A 15,624-nucleotide genomic window follows, 5' to 3' on the forward strand; every position below is an offset into this window, starting at 1 on the left:
TAGCTTGTTAGAGCCTTTATTTCACAGCCTAGCACTGAAAAAATTAATTTGTGTCCTCTGGACTATATCAAAGCACAGCGTAGAAAGAGTACAGTTGGCTCAAATTGCTGCTTGCTGTGAGACTAATAACCAAAACAAGGAAGAGAGCTCACATTATCCCAATAATTGTGTCTTGTCTGTGGCCATCTGCTTGTTGTAGAATTGATTTTGAAATAGTTTGGCTTTTTTTTATTTTTCACTTTAAAGCCCTAAATGGCTTAGCACTCAAAAACACTGCTGGAACTTTTTTTTTTTTTTTTTGTGATTTTTTTTTTTAGTGATCGACCCAAACCAGCCCTCTGGTGTGCAGACGGTTTTTCGGGTTCTCTCAGTCCCCGAAGCTCACAAGAGTACGCAGAGCTTCCATTTCCTGTCATTCGTGTTCGTTTAGCCTCCATCTTCGGACCGGAGGGACCAACAGAGGTTTTTTTTTTTTTAAGTGAACCGAAAAGCTTTTTAGTTGATTTGCTTCGCTTTTACAATCTCATTCTCATTACAGGACCTACGCTACGGAGGCTGTGCGATGACGTCTGTCCGTCCGCTGGCCTGACCGCCCGGGACAGTAATGGCCAGACTGGCATGAGATGCACTGTGCCCTGTCATGGTCCCAAGATTTATTTACTTAAAAATATATATATATATATATAATTGACGTTTATTTAACAGAGTAGATGCCATGCATGCAGGCCTCTGGCTAAGTTGCAACCGCTGTCCTGGGCCAGGCTTTGGTACAGAAGCATTTAACTTCAAATAGTACCAGAACATCAAGAAGCAGTACAGATAAAAGACTAAAATAAGATGAACTTAAGAAACTCACTGATCTTGGTGACCCCGTGACCTTTCCTCTGGCAGCATCGGCAGGCCAAACCTGATGAGAAGTCATGACCGGATTGGCTGTGCCCATCCGTGCGAGGAGAGTTGATGTTGTGCCTTGGCATTCTTTCAACTTTTTATCTCTGATCTTGCTTTCATGGTTTTGATCAGTTTAGTACAGGGGCCTCCAACCCTGGTCCTGGAGAGCTACTGGGTCTGCTGGTTTTTGTTTTCACCTTAAAATCAGCACCCTGTTGAGACCCAGGTAACCATTTGAGGTGAGTTAATTAATCAATTAGAGCAGTTGATTACAGTTAAGTGCAGAGTAGCAACGAAAAGCAGCAGACCCTGTAGCTCTCCAGGACCAGGGTTGGAGACCACTGGTTTAGTATTTTGAATATTTTTGAATATTGTAAGCCCCATCAATTATGATGATTGTAGCTATGTCAGGATAAGTATAGCTGAATCATGGTGATTGTAGCTATGTCAGGATAAGTATAGCTGAATCATGGTGATTGTAGCTATGTCAGGATAAGTATAGCTGAATCATGGTGATTGTAGCTATGTCAGGATACGTATAGCTGAATCATGGTGATTGTAGCTATGTCAGGATAAGTATAGCTGAATCATGGTGATTGTAGCTATGTCAGGATAAGTGTAGCTATGTCAGGATAAGTATAGCTATGTCAGGATAAGTGTAGCTATGTCAGGATAAGTATAGCTGAATCATGATGATTGTAGCTACGTCAGGATAAGTGTAGCTATGTCAGGATAAGTGTAGCTATGTCAGGATAAGTATAGCTGAATCATGATGATTGTAGCTATGTCAGGATAAGTGTAGCTATGTCAGGATAAGTATAGCTGAATCATGATGATTGTAGCTATGTCAGGATAAGTGTAGCTATGTCAGGATAAGTGTAGCTATGTCAGGATAAGTGTTGCTGAATCATGATGATTGTAGCTATGTCAGGATAAGTGTAGCTATGTCAGGATAAGTGTAGCTATGTCAGGATAAGTGTTGCTGAATCATGATGATTGTAGCTATGTCAGGATAAGTGTAGCTATGTCAGGATAAGTGTAGCTATGTCAGGATAAGTGTTGCTGAATCATGATGATTGTAGCTATGCAGGGTTGACTCAGGGACTGGAAGATGGAATATTACTATTTTTGTTTCTCACAAACACACAGATCCGATCAGTAAACACACCAGTCACATCATTCTCTGTTCATTTGGGTTTATTTAATTTTTATTTTTACAACCAAGTTGAGTGTTTGCTTTTATTTCCGATTTATTTTCTTTATACAACACGTTTCATATGACAACAAATACTGGTTGGTACATTTCTATTGTTAGGACAAAAAATAAATGTAAAAAAAAAATTAAGCCGTTAATGTGTATTTATTTCAAAGAATAAAGGAATGTTATCTCTGAATCAGATCCAATAAGGAATGCAATACATGAACAACACATATGTCTGAAGACATTTTAATGTATTTTCTCAAATGTCAAGAATCCATGAAGCTTGTCTGAGGAAAGACCTGAATCCATCGAAAGAGATAGTGCCCCTCCAGTCCACACGGGCGCAAGTGTAAAACCATACTATACGCTAGCGCTAATGCAAAAACACATGCTGTACTAGCGCTAGCATAAAAACCATGCTCCACACTAGCACAGGCACACATGCACATTCTGCACTAGCACTAGTGTGAAGCCATGTTCTACATTTAGCCCTGGTGTGAAAAAAAGAAAAAAAAAGAAAAGAAAAAAAAGCCACGTGAATCATGTGGCCCACGCTCCAATAACACTACACTACCCATAACCACTCTGCGGTTATGACCTCACATCCTGCCGCGCCATCCGCGACTGCAATTTTGATGTTTGCACCTAAACGAGGCTCAAGCGGATGACACGCTGAGAAGGGCCGCGGGGACACGATACTTTCGTTAATAATTACGACAGACGAATCGCCCGGCTTATCAAGGAAAGTATTTCGTCCCAGAACCCCCCTCTTCGCGGAGTCGCAGTGCGACCCCGGGCAGACGGCGGGCTGAGGCTCTACGGTCCCCCTGCGGATCTCGAAAACAGCTCACTGGATCCTTGCATTTCACCGGGGCAGAAACATCATTAAATATCAAGTAATACTTTTACATTTCTGCTCAAGAAACATGCTTACAATGTTTTTGTTTTTTTTTGTACACATGTAAAATGTCTGTCTAACACACACAGACACACATTCATTCACTCGCTCAGACACACACACAAACACACACACACACACATCGCAGAGAGCTAGATGAATTAGGATTTCTGTTTGGCATCTTTTTTTTCACGATCAGAAGGGGCACGCAGAGGGGGGGGGGGGGGGGAGGGTGGATGTATGAGGGGCGCTATGCGTTGCTAAGCAACCGAAACGAGGGTCAAGGCAGGGTCAATGAGGAGAGAGGGGCATCTGAGCCTGCGAGTGGGAGAGGGACAGGGACAGAGGCCAAACGCGTGCTCGCTGAACGGCGTGCGACAACGGCCACCCCCGCTCCCGAGAACGGCGAGAGGAAAAACGCGTTCCGGACTTTGAGGGGCCGGCGTTTTTCGGCGACAGAGTTACCGCGCCTCTCGCGCTCCGCCCTCTCGCGCTCAGCCGAGACGGTCCACCGGGGGGTTTGGGGTTCAGCATTGACTTCATTCTGTGCTTCTCCGTCGCTGAACTCCAAAGCGGCGGCCCGTCTCAGCGGAGCGCTGGGCTCTGCCGCTCCTCTGCGGACGGGCTGCCTCGAGGCCGTCTCGTTAGCGTTAGGAAAGTTAGCGGCCCGGCCCGAAATTTTACGTTTTCGCTGCGCCTGAGCGGGGGGGGGGGGGAAAAGCCGACGACAAATTCTTTCGAGGACCGACTGTAGGGTGTTATTTTATAACAGTACAAAGCTCAGGAAGAGATGGGCTGTGCAATTTGTATTTTACTTATTTGCCCCATTTCATAATTTTATGGTGTCATCTCCACAATTACAATTAATAGGTATAGAAGGGGGGAGCACAGCACCTGGTTGTGTGTATGTTACTGCAGAAAATAAACCCTGTTTCTCTTGGATATTCCTGGCTGTGTGCCTGCTCATTATAAGGGGAGAATTTTCTCTGCTCAGCAGTACTGTAGGTATCCTTGCCCGTGAAGGAAGAGGCAGATATTTGAATGTCTGGGTCTTTTTGGCATGGAAACACTGTACATGTCTATGGGGTAAACACAATGACTGTGCCCCTCAGAGACGCTACAGTCCAGGGTGCTACCAGTTCACAACCACTCTCTGTTGGGGGTGGGGCATAGCCTTTGTTGGGGGGGGGGGCAGAGCCTTTTGGGGGCGGGGCAGAGCCTCTGTTCTGGGGAATGCGTCAACTCACCAAGTGCAGACAGGGAAGTGGGAGGGGCTGGTTTGGAGGGGGGCGGGGCAGGCCTTGGGGATCTTGGTTGGAGTGACATGTGGCTACACCAGTAGTATTGCTTGGGGGTGGTGGGGTGGGCGGGGCTTTGGGCTGGAACAGCCAGAGCGTGGGTGAAAAGAAGACTCAGAACATCTACGAGAGAGAAAGAGAGAGAGAGAGAGAGAAAGGGGGAGAGGAGGAAGAGAGGAGAGAGGGAGAAGGAGAGAAAGATAGAGGGGGAGAGAGGTGATTTGGAGAGTCAAGGTTTTTAAATATATGAATGTAATTGTGTATAATCTAATATTCAGTGTGTGAAAATGGTGGCCGATGATGAAATTGTGTTTTTTTTTGTGAGCTGAGAGTTTGCAGATGACCCCTAAGAGTAGCAGTGTCCTTGCCGTTGCCGTGGTGACATTGGTTGACTGCCCGCTCGCATTAACTGACAACGTTGATGCTGGAAAGACTATCTTTAAATAAAGGCGCTAAAAGCTAACAGGTCACGTTAAATATTTTTTTATGGTATTTGATTTTGAGTCTGATTTAATTCCAATTAACGTATTTATACTGAAACATGATTATTTTTTCTGTCTGTAATGGAGATGTATGGATATAATTTATGACTTAGAGAATGAGTTTGCTCTACACCCACCATACTGCCCTCTCCCTCTCTTTCTCTCACTCTCCCCCTCTCCTCCCTCCCTCCCTCATCCCTCGTTCCTCCTCTCCCCCCTCTCCCCCGCTAGACGGTGAGTTTGTTGGCGAGCTGGGACAGAAAACTGGGTGACTTTTTGGGCAGGCCTCCCTCCCCCTGTCCCCTGGACATCTCCAGGTCGATGGTCATCAGTACCCTGTCGCCAACCTTCCCCCATCCTCCCTTCCCTTTCTCCTTCTCCTTCTCCTTCTCCCCCCTCTCTTTCTCTTTCTGTTTCTGTGGTTTGGGCCGCTTGTTTTTGGGGGCGTTTGAGTCGCGGGGCTCTAGCTCTCTGTTCCCCGAATCCTATTTCTTATCCTTGCGAGACTCCTGCTTCTTCTTTTCGGAGGCGGAGGCCTTCAGTTTGGACTGGTCCAGGGCGGCGTAGAGGGTGGGTCCCTAGGGGCGGAGCGGGGAGACGGGGAAGAGTCACATTAGAAGGAAAGGAAAGAGAAGGGGGATTCTCTCCGGAGCTGCGGAGGAGAAAAGGGGGGCATTCAGTCACAGAGAGGCAACCCGGGACACATCCCCCACCCCCCCCCCAATCCCTACCCCTCTCCCAGGCCTGAGACTCTTATACCTGAGACACACCTGAGACACACCTGAGACACACCTGAGACACACCTGAGACACACCTGAGACACACCTGACCACACCCTTCATGCATATGACACGTCCTTCACACCGAAGCCACGCCTCTCACACCTGCTCAGTACAGGGACACACCTGAGCCACACCCGTCACACACGAGACACGCCCCCCACAGCAGGGACACGCCCCTTACACCTAAGCCACGCCTCTCACACCGGCCCCCACTACAGGGACACAACTGGGCCACGCCCTCAGACAGTCTGCCCGTTAAAATAATTTGCAGATCACTGCTATTAACTGTTAAAAATTTCCTAGAATCAAGCAGACAAACTATTTTAAAAAATGCCCAAAATCTTTTAGATAATTAGCACACATGCTGATGAATTCTGAGTGACACTCACAGCTTAATAATAAGTGTATTTTCAGCTATTTAACAAGATATTTTTTGTCGGATCAGATAAACTAATTAGCAGTTAAAGGACAAGAGAATTCTGGGAGAGGTAAAAAAATAGAGGGTTGGGGAGAGTGAGAGACGACAGAGGAGAGAGAGACAGAGGGAGGGAGAGAGAGAAAGAGAGAGACAGGGAGGAAGAGAGAGAGAGGGAGAGAGAGAGAAAGAGGGAGAGAGAGAGATAGTGGGAGGGAGAGAGAGAGATAGAGGGAGAGAGAGAGAGACAGAGAGAGGGAGAGAGAGATAGAGAGGGAGAGAGAAAGAGAAACAGAGGGAGGGAGAGAGAAAGAGGGAGAGAGAGAGATAGATAGAGAGAGAGCCATGTCTCCTTGCACATTGTCTCAGGTGTGTGAAGTGATTTTGATGTGGTGAGAAGATGACATCATTCTAAGAACAAAGCCCTGGTCTCTGATTGTGTGCGGCAGGAAGGAGAGAAGAAGAGCAGGAGGAACACAGAAGGACAGAGAGATGATAGGAGGATGTGGGACCTGAAATATGTTTGAGGCGGTGGAAGATTTCAGGATGAGCTGTAAGGTTTAGAAAGGCGATGTGAAGATGTGTAGCAAAAAGAAAGGGGATTTGTTGAGAAAGACGGGATTCGTGTCGGGAGATCGGGGTATTGTAGCGAGAGAAATTCTGGGAAGAGAGAAACTGGCTTGCGTCTAGCGCACTGTCCCAGAGGACTCTACTGTGAAATATGAATGTGACCCCCAGTGCATGCTGGGACAGCACCTGTGGAGAGAACAGGGCGGCTGAGAATCCTGGGAAAAGAAACAGACAGACAGAGAGAGGGATGAGGAGGAGGAGGAGGAGGAATAAAGAAAGGAGAGGAGGAGTATAAAAAGAGCCAAAGGAGAAAAGGAGGGATGAGGTATTCTAGAAGAAAACAACAGGGTTTAGTCCAGCTGCATACTGAGGTAGACACAGGGACAAGGTTTGACCTTTAGCCTTTAACCTCAACCCCCCCCCCCCCCCCCCCCCCCCCCCCCCCCCCACACACACTAATCTCGACCTTCAAACTCTAACCCTGACCCCTAACCCTCCAGTCACACTGACATCACCATGAGCCCTTCGCCTGCCTTCTGAGTGTCGCATGGACAGTGCATCACAGAGAACAGGGAAGACCTACCACTCAATGTGTACGTTTAGCAGCATATTTTTATTCTAATATTAGATTTTTCTGGGTAATATTCATATTTAATAAAAGATTGTGGGTGCACATGAATTTGTGTTCGTATGATATTTGTATTACGTAGCCACTTGGGTTGTTATTGTGGACGTACTGGGATCTGTCGTTGTCATGGCAAAATTGTCAGTACCTTTCAGTTGAATGCGGGCTCTACTAATAAAATAATAATAGTTCCTCCTTTATAAAAGTTCCTACGCACAAACCTGAAAGTATCATTCTTGAAAGCTCTGCTTTAAGATCTATGAAATGCTTCAGATTTTTTTATTTTTTTTATTTTTTTTATTTTTTATTTTTTCACATTTGAAGGACACTTTTATTTTTTGCGGCACCAGATTTCTTGGCACACAAAAAATTATTAAATTTCTCTAGCTAATTAAGCAATGCAGTTTCCAGATTTAGATTCCTCAATCTAGTGATTACCGTACTTGCCTACGTTTTGATCATTTTCCTACACACTGTACCGGATCAGTGGAGCCACCTGCAGTTATGTGTCTTATAGCCACTTTCTCAGGTCTACGACAATAAAGCAAATGCTGGTTTTCACACCTTTAAGGGAAAAAAGTCACCTTATACTTGGTACAATATGGTGTATAACCTTCACAATTTACGGCGGATTTAGGCTATCTTCAAATGCAATATTTAGCTGCATCTGAATATAAAATAAAAGACTAGCATTCATTATGCTAAAATCAACAGTTACTTTTCTTTATAATAATAATTACAATTATTATTATTATTATTACTATTATTATTATTATTATTATTATTATTATTATCATTATCTGTCTCTATGAGAATATGATTGCTAGATCAAGGTCCTAGGGCTCCTCACAATAGAGGTACTGACTGAAGCCTATTTAAAATATTAATTTCTAATATTTCTATTTTGCATTTACATTTGTAGCCTAGATCTGTGCAGCTGTATGTAGGTGTGTGAAAATGTCTCTAGTAGTGTAGATGTGTCCAGTTGTGTGTGGATGTGTAGGAGTGTAGTCGTGTGTAGTTGTGTAATTGCAAATGTAATTTGAATGTAAGGTGTAACTGTACTTGTAATTGTAATGTAAGGTATGACTGTAATTGTAATGTAAGGTTTGACTGTAATTGTAAAGTAATTGAAGGTTTGAATGTAATTGTAATGCAAGGTGTGACTGTAACTGTAATGTAATGTAAGGTGTGACTGTAATTGTAATGTAATGGAAGGTCTGGGTGTAATTGTAATGTAATGGAAGGTCTGGGTGTAATTGTAATGTAATGTAAGGTGTGACTGTAATTGTAATGTAATGTAAGGTGTGACTGTAATTGTAATGTAATTGAAGGTGTGACTGTAATTGTAATGTAATTGAAGGTGTGACTGTAATTGTAATGTAATTGAAGGTGTGACTGTAATTGTAATGTAATTGAAGGTGTGGGTGTAATTGTAATGTAATTGAAGGTGTGGGTGGGCGTGGATTAGCACTGACCTGTCTCTGCTGTGATCCCTCTTTTCCTTTTCCTTTCTTCCCGTGTTTGCTGAGAGAACAAACAGACAGAGAGAGAATCAGAGAGGTGGAGGAGAGAGCACACCTGCCACCGTGTGGCCGGCCGGCACCATAGACCTACACCACTTCCAAGCCATCAACGGCATTGCTGTTGCTTTTAAACAGACCAAACTGATCCATATTTGTGGTCAAATTTCCACACTTTCACTTTTTTTTTGTTACCTTGGTGTTAATGTCACACCTGAGAGATTTAACAAAAAGGAACATTTTTGGAAGATGGAGGTTTTTACAGGAGACAGGTAAGACAGGTATAGACAGGTATAGACAGGTAAGACAGGTATAGACACCTGACACTGAGGCTGAAGACACGGCGGGCCACCAGGAACCTCATCAGATAGTAGATCACCACGATCAGCACCAGCAGTCCCAGGACCGCCCCGATGATGGCGCCAGTGATCACACCAGCCTGGACGGGCACTGCGAAAAACAAAAAGAAGAAGAAATTGCTAGTTTAACTGTTAACAGGTTTATTTGAAACTCAATTTTGCAAGATTTTATACATTCACTGTAGGTGTATACACGTGATGTTGGTGGGGGTAAAAACCTATGAGATAATACAATTAATGTTCCACATTACATAAATGTGAAGTTTGGAAAAATAAAGCGTGCCTTCACTCATGGGCCTGCAGTGCGACAGGACCCATTAAAAATTTAAGGGGTTTCAGAACCCAATAAATCCTGGAGGCATTAAACAAATTGTGAACCCACTCACGCTATTACAGGGCCCTGAAATGCCGAGAGCTGAGCAGAGAAAACCTCCCTCCCTTGGGGCTCAGGTCACTAACCTCAATTTAAACCATTCAGCCTCAGGACAGTACCGCCCCAGCAGAACAATTTAGACTCCATCAAAATTAGCCTTCCGAATTTTACCACACACTCAGTGAGACAGATGTTGGGTGTTTCCATAGTGACCTGAGTTTGGTAAATGGACCGCATTTATATAGGGCTTTTATCCAAAGTGCTTTACGGTTAATGCCTCTCATTCACATGCAGACACACACACACACACATGACACCAAGGCACAAACCAGCTCATCAGGAGAAATTGGGCATTAGGTGTCTTGCTCAGGACACTTCGACACTCCCAGGGCAGGGGATCGAACCAGTCAGCTTTGGACTGCCAGATGACCGCTCTTATCTCCAGAGCTAATGTCACCCATATCATGTTTAACGCCGTGTTTCTGAGGAAGGAAGGTTTCTAATGGTTCTCTGGGAACGAGCGTGAGCGGGAGAAGGCACGCACGTTTCTCGAACACGAGCGCGAGAGGAGAAGGCACGCACGTTTCTCGAACACGAGCGCGAGAGGAGAGGGCACGCACGTTTCTCGAACACGAGCACGAGAGGAGAGGGTACGCACGTTTCTCGAACACCAGCAGACGCACACTGGAGGCCCGCCCCACGATGTCAGGGGGGTTCTTGGCGTCGCAGGTGAAGGTTCCGTTGTCGTTGAAGTCCAGGTTCTTCAGCAGAATGGAGCCGTCGCGCCTCTGGGGGTTCCCCACGAACTCCAGCCTGTCCCGGAACGGGCCCTTATTATCCACGTAGGGGAGACCCCCGGTGTAGTGGAATATCTGGGGGGGGGATCGGGAGAGGGAAGACGTGTCACTACCTACCTTAGCAGAGGGAGTAAAAGAGACAAAGATGGATCACACAGAGATCGCGAAAGTCAAGGGTGGGTAGAGGGGAGAGAGAGGATAGATAAATAGATCCTTGCACTTAAATAGCACTTCTCTATATATTCGATTCTATTTAGTAGACAGGCAAAGTGCTTTACAGTGATGGGCGGGTGACTCGCCTCAACCACCACCGATGTGCAGCACCCACCTGGGTGATGCACGGCAGCCATTTTGTGCCAGAGCGCTCAACACACACCAGCTGAGGTGGAGAGGGAGAGAACTATGTTTGTCCCAATTGAATCCGGGGATGATTAGGTGGTAGGTTGAAAGAGCCAGGTTGGGAATTTAGCCAGGCCCCCTGCTCTTTGCCATGGGATCTCCTACAGCACAGTGTCCCCATCACTGCGTTGGGACATTGGGGGTAATTCAACCCGAGGGAAGACCGCCCCCCTACTGGCCCACCAACACCACTTCCAGCAGCAACTTAGTTTTCCCAGGAGGTCTCCCATCCAAGTACTAGCCAAGCCCACACCAAACCAAACTTAGCCTCAGCCATTCAGCAGGAACAGGGACCAATATGGTATGACTGCTGGATAGATAGAGGGTGGTGGTGTGAGAGAGAATGAGAGAAGGAAAGAGTTGCAGAGGCAGAGGGAGAAGGAGAGGAGGAAAGAGATGGAGAGATAGAGGGTGAGGGAGAGAGAAGGACAGAGAGGAGAGAGGGAGAGAGATGGATAGAGAGGAGAGAGGGAGAGAGAAGGTGAAGAGGAAAGAGACGGATAGATAGAGGGTGAGGGAGAGAGATGAGGAGAGAGGAGAGAGGGAGAGAGAAGATGAAGGGCAGAGAGAGACGGAGAGACAGCGGGTACGTACAGAGATGCTGTCGCGGGTCCCGTCGGGCCGGTAGCTCCAGGAGAAAGTCACGTCCTCCGAGGTCCATCGCCAGGAGAAGAAGGAGCAGGACAGCCGGACGTCAGAGCCGATGAGGGCATGGCGCTCCCAGCCCGTGTAGATCACGATGGCCTGGGACTGCGGCACTGCGGAGAGACATCACACACATTACAGTCACAATACACACATTACAGTCACACTGCAGTCACAATACACACATTACTGTCACAATACACACATTACAGTCACACTGCAGTCACAACACACACATTACTGTCACAATACACACATTACAGTCACACTGCAGTCACAACACACACATTACTGTCACAATACACACATTACAGTCACACTGCAGTCACAACACACATTACTGTCACAATACACACATTACAGTCACACTGCAGTCACATCACACACATTACAGTCACACTGCAGTCACAATACACACATTACAGTCACAATACACACATTACAGTCACACTGCAGTCACATCACACACATTACAGTCACAATACACACATTAGTCACACTGCAGTCACAATACACACATTACAGTCACACTACAGTCACAAAACACACATTACTGTCACAATACACACATTACAGTCACACTGCAGTCACAATACACAAATTACAGTCATTACAGTATAGTTTGTTACATTACAGGCTAATCACAGTCACACTACAGTCAAATTACAGACACACGGCAGGCACACTACACAAATTACAGTCACTTTAGTGTCATTACAGTCACTACAGTCTAATTACAGTCACGCAACAGTCACTGCAGTCTAATTAGTCACAATACAGTCACTACAGATCTCATCAGTCACAATACAGTCACCTGTCTAATTGCAGTCACACTAATCTAATTACAGTCATATTACAGTCACACTACAGTCACTGCAGTCTAATTACAGTGAAATTACAGTCACACTACAGTCACACTAGTCTAATTACAGTCACACTACAGTCGCCACAGTATAATTAGTCACATTACAGTCTAATTACAGTCACAATATAAACATTACAGTCACTTTAGCATCATTACAGTCACATTACAGTCACACTACAGTCACTACAGTCTGTCTAATTAGAGTCACTACAGTCACTACAGCCTAATTAGTCACACTACAGTCACTACACTGTAATTACAGCCACACTACAATCACATTAGTCACTTTAATCACAATAGTCACATTACATAAATTACAGTCAGACTCCAATCACTACACTCTAGTTAGTCATATTACATGCATTACAGTCACAAAGGTTAATTTACAGTCACACTACAGTCATTACACTAGTCACACTACAGTGACTTCAACCTAATTACACTCACAACAGTCACATTAAATTCACTTTACAGTCAGCAGCCTAATTAGACTCGTTTGTCGTTATATTCTCCTTTCCGTCATTATAGCCAGTGCAAAAATGATGATAACAGTCTATTTATAGTGCAGCCTTCACGCAATTGTCGCATACAGAAGAAAAGGAAACAAAGAGATAATTCAGCCACTCTGATCTGCTGAGGGAATCGTATCTCATTATAGTCTCTTTGCCAGTTTTTATTATAGTCTCTTTTGCCAGTACAATCCGACACCTGTCTGCATTTTCAGTTCATATTTTCAATGTTTCAAACATTTCCAACGTCCCATGAATACAGAATGTGCAGGGGGAAAAAAACAAAAAACAGTTACCTCAAGCTGAATCACTATTGTTACTGGTACACATTGTCATTAATGATGTAGCTATTATTGCAATTATAACACACGGCTATTATAACCATATTATCCTATACATACTGCTGTACTGTGCGCATACCTCCAACAGGTACTATGTCTATGGTATATCTGTACAAACTACGGTATCTGTATGCAGTAGGTATGTGCAATTGATGGTATACGAGGAGTCTGTGTTATATTTGCCAGCATGTCCTGGATGGATGGATGTTCCTCCGAGGTCAATTGGGGTAGCACATTATTAATGCCCCTACAGCAGAACCCTCTGTTCATTTTTGTTCATGGCTTGTCATATTATTACGGTATACCGATGACAGTCAGCTCTTTGTCCTTCCTACCATGTGACCTACAGAGCGATAGGGCTCGGATTTTTATTCATAGGGGAAAGAGCGAAAAAGCTGTAACAGTGGAGAAACGATGATTAAAACAATACTGAGACAAGATAATTATAGCTATTTTCATTCACCAACTGGAACTGTATAAATAATGTGAAAACCAGACATTCCGGCGCAAAACCGGGAACCTTGAAACCCTAGTGCAAGCATGTCAGTTTGCTTGGTGTAGACTAGCTACACCTAGGGCTGGATAGAAAATCTCGACCTAATCCTCTATTAAAAACTTTTATCTTCCTTCCCCGTATCGCGCCTGTGTCATTTTAATTCGACCACCAGGAATCTTGGAATGGTTCTAGGCAACAAAGGCGACATTGTCAACCGACGACAGCGGTGAACCGAGTGAAGAAGCGATGAACCCAACCCAGATCAGCTTCGTCATGGGCCGTTATCTTCCCATTTCATTGTCAACAACCCCAAGCGTACCAGTCAGAAACATAACTAAAGGTCGCTTGTTTAAATGTAGCTCGAATAAGTTGGCAAGTTAGCAAGACAATATTGGGTTAGGAGCAATATAGGCTAGTTGTCCACGCTCCAGAAAAAATGTAAATAAATGAAAAGAAACAAAATCAAAAACAAATTCAAAACACACCAACAACGTTTTATCGATACATTTTCACTTAAAGTTATCCCAGATTGCAACGAAGACATCAAACATGTTACCATTGCTGTCTACTGTTTTGCGCAATCCGTTAATTTAATCAACAGGAGTAGCAGCTGGATGGCTAAATATGGCTATGACCCGAAGTGTGTTAGGGCTGTATATGTCTGTAAATGTAGGCTGGTTAACTGTACATTGGTTTACTAACTGTAACGTATTGTCTGGGTTTTCCGGAAAGCTTAACGTTAGAGAGCAACATTTCCATAAAATGCATCCCACTACAGAACACACTTCCCGTGCCTCTGAGCTCCAGGCGGCGTACTCCAACTTCTCCAAGCAGTGTTGCCGGGTCAGGAAAATATTTCCACCCCAAAAACATCCGCACACCAAAATAGAAACAAGCCCGCAGACGAAACTGTCGCCCGAGGAGGGTTTGGGTCAGGAACTGGGACTGAATTAAAAATAGCCCCCCAAAAAAAGCGAGCCACTGCTTCGATTTTTTCTTCTTCACCCTTATATTAAACTTCAAAGAAAAGTTCGGACCTGGCAACGGACCATGGAATGCGGCGTTTTGGGAACAGGTAGAGACACTTTCTCTAAGCAGGTATCTAACGTGTGCCAAAACACCTGTCTGGCTGTTAATACCTATTGCAAACCAATGTACCGCCATACAAAATCTACATACTTATTTATTTGATCTCAACTGATGCTGAAATTACACAATATTTTTCAAATACAAGAAAAATTAGTGTGAAAGGTCTAACAGAAATAACGTAATTAAAAACATCTTCACATCGTATATCCACACCATCTGCACACTCTCTTCAATGCAGCTGTAGTATTGCATTACCCATAATGCACCACATCATAGCTGTCTTATTATTGCATCCAATCCTTAATATCACACAGAGCATCTCTTCCTAATTCTTACATATGTTGTATTTAAACATATTTCCATTATATATTTGGCATACACAGAAATCTGCCAAAATCTGCACACACAAACCTATGTGCACTATCTATGTGAATATCATTCTTACTGTATAAATGAAACAGAAGTACTTTCCAAGACTGCAGTATCCATTGACAGCACAAACTACAGTATATCATGATCTGCATAAGATACTTTTTTTAAGCAAAATCTGACTCTCCTTCTTCTGTGCATTACAAAAAAAGAACTGATCACACACCCTCAAAAATAAAAGTACCTAAAAAAAAAAAAGGTACAAATGCTTGTCACTGGGGCGGCACCGTATCATATAGAGAACTTACAAATTTGTACCCAAAGAGAACATCGCTGTCGTTTTCAGGATACGTTGGGTAAACGTGATTCTTGGAAAGAACGAAAACAAAAAAACGGACCTCCACCGCCGTCACTTTACCTGCGAGAGCGCAGGTGTGCCAGCGGGAGGGAACGCGGGAATCAGGCAGGTGAGGAGGGTGTGGTCGCTTACCTATGGCCACCAGGCCCGCAGACAGTAGTGTGAGGAACAGCAGCATGTTGGAGTCTTCAGAGGCCGGGGGAGCGGCAGTGACTGGGGTCCCTCTGTGAGGACGAGACGAAGAGTCCCACAGCCGAGAGAGAGAGAGCGAGAGAGAGCGAGAGAGAGACACACAGGGTGCAAAAACCGCCGATTTTTCCTCCAGGACACCACCGTGCC

At 44.7% G+C, this 15,624-nt stretch overlaps 1 protein-coding gene across 3 annotated transcripts; it reads right to left on the bottom strand.

Annotated features, from left to right (window-relative positions):
• Positions 1–2,070: 2,070 nt before the first annotated feature.
• Positions 2,071–15,624, bottom strand: mpz (myelin protein zero). 3 transcript variants are annotated; one of them, XM_061255267.1, is made up of 6 exons: positions 15,418–15,623; positions 11,208–11,371; positions 10,076–10,289; positions 9,006–9,135; positions 8,641–8,689; positions 2,071–4,411 (listed from the first exon to the last, which is right to left on the bottom strand). In XM_061255267.1, the coding sequence occupies exons 1-6, from the start codon at positions 15,461–15,463 to the stop codon at positions 4,403–4,405; spliced, it is 612 nt and encodes a 203-aa protein (XP_061111251.1). In that variant the 5' UTR covers positions 15,464–15,623; the 3' UTR covers positions 2,071–4,402. The 3 variants fall into 3 exon arrangements, with proteins under 3 accessions (XP_061111251.1, XP_061111249.1, XP_061111250.1); XM_061255265.1 differs by having other exon boundaries at positions 2,071–5,348; positions 15,418–15,622; XM_061255266.1 differs by lacking the exon at positions 2,071–4,411 and adding an exon at positions 5,314–5,422 and having other exon boundaries at positions 15,418–15,624.

This window comes from Conger conger, chromosome 9 (assembly GCF_963514075.1).
Source record: "Conger conger chromosome 9, fConCon1.1, whole genome shotgun sequence".
Taxonomy (NCBI): Eukaryota; Metazoa; Chordata; class Actinopteri; order Anguilliformes; family Congridae; genus Conger; species Conger conger.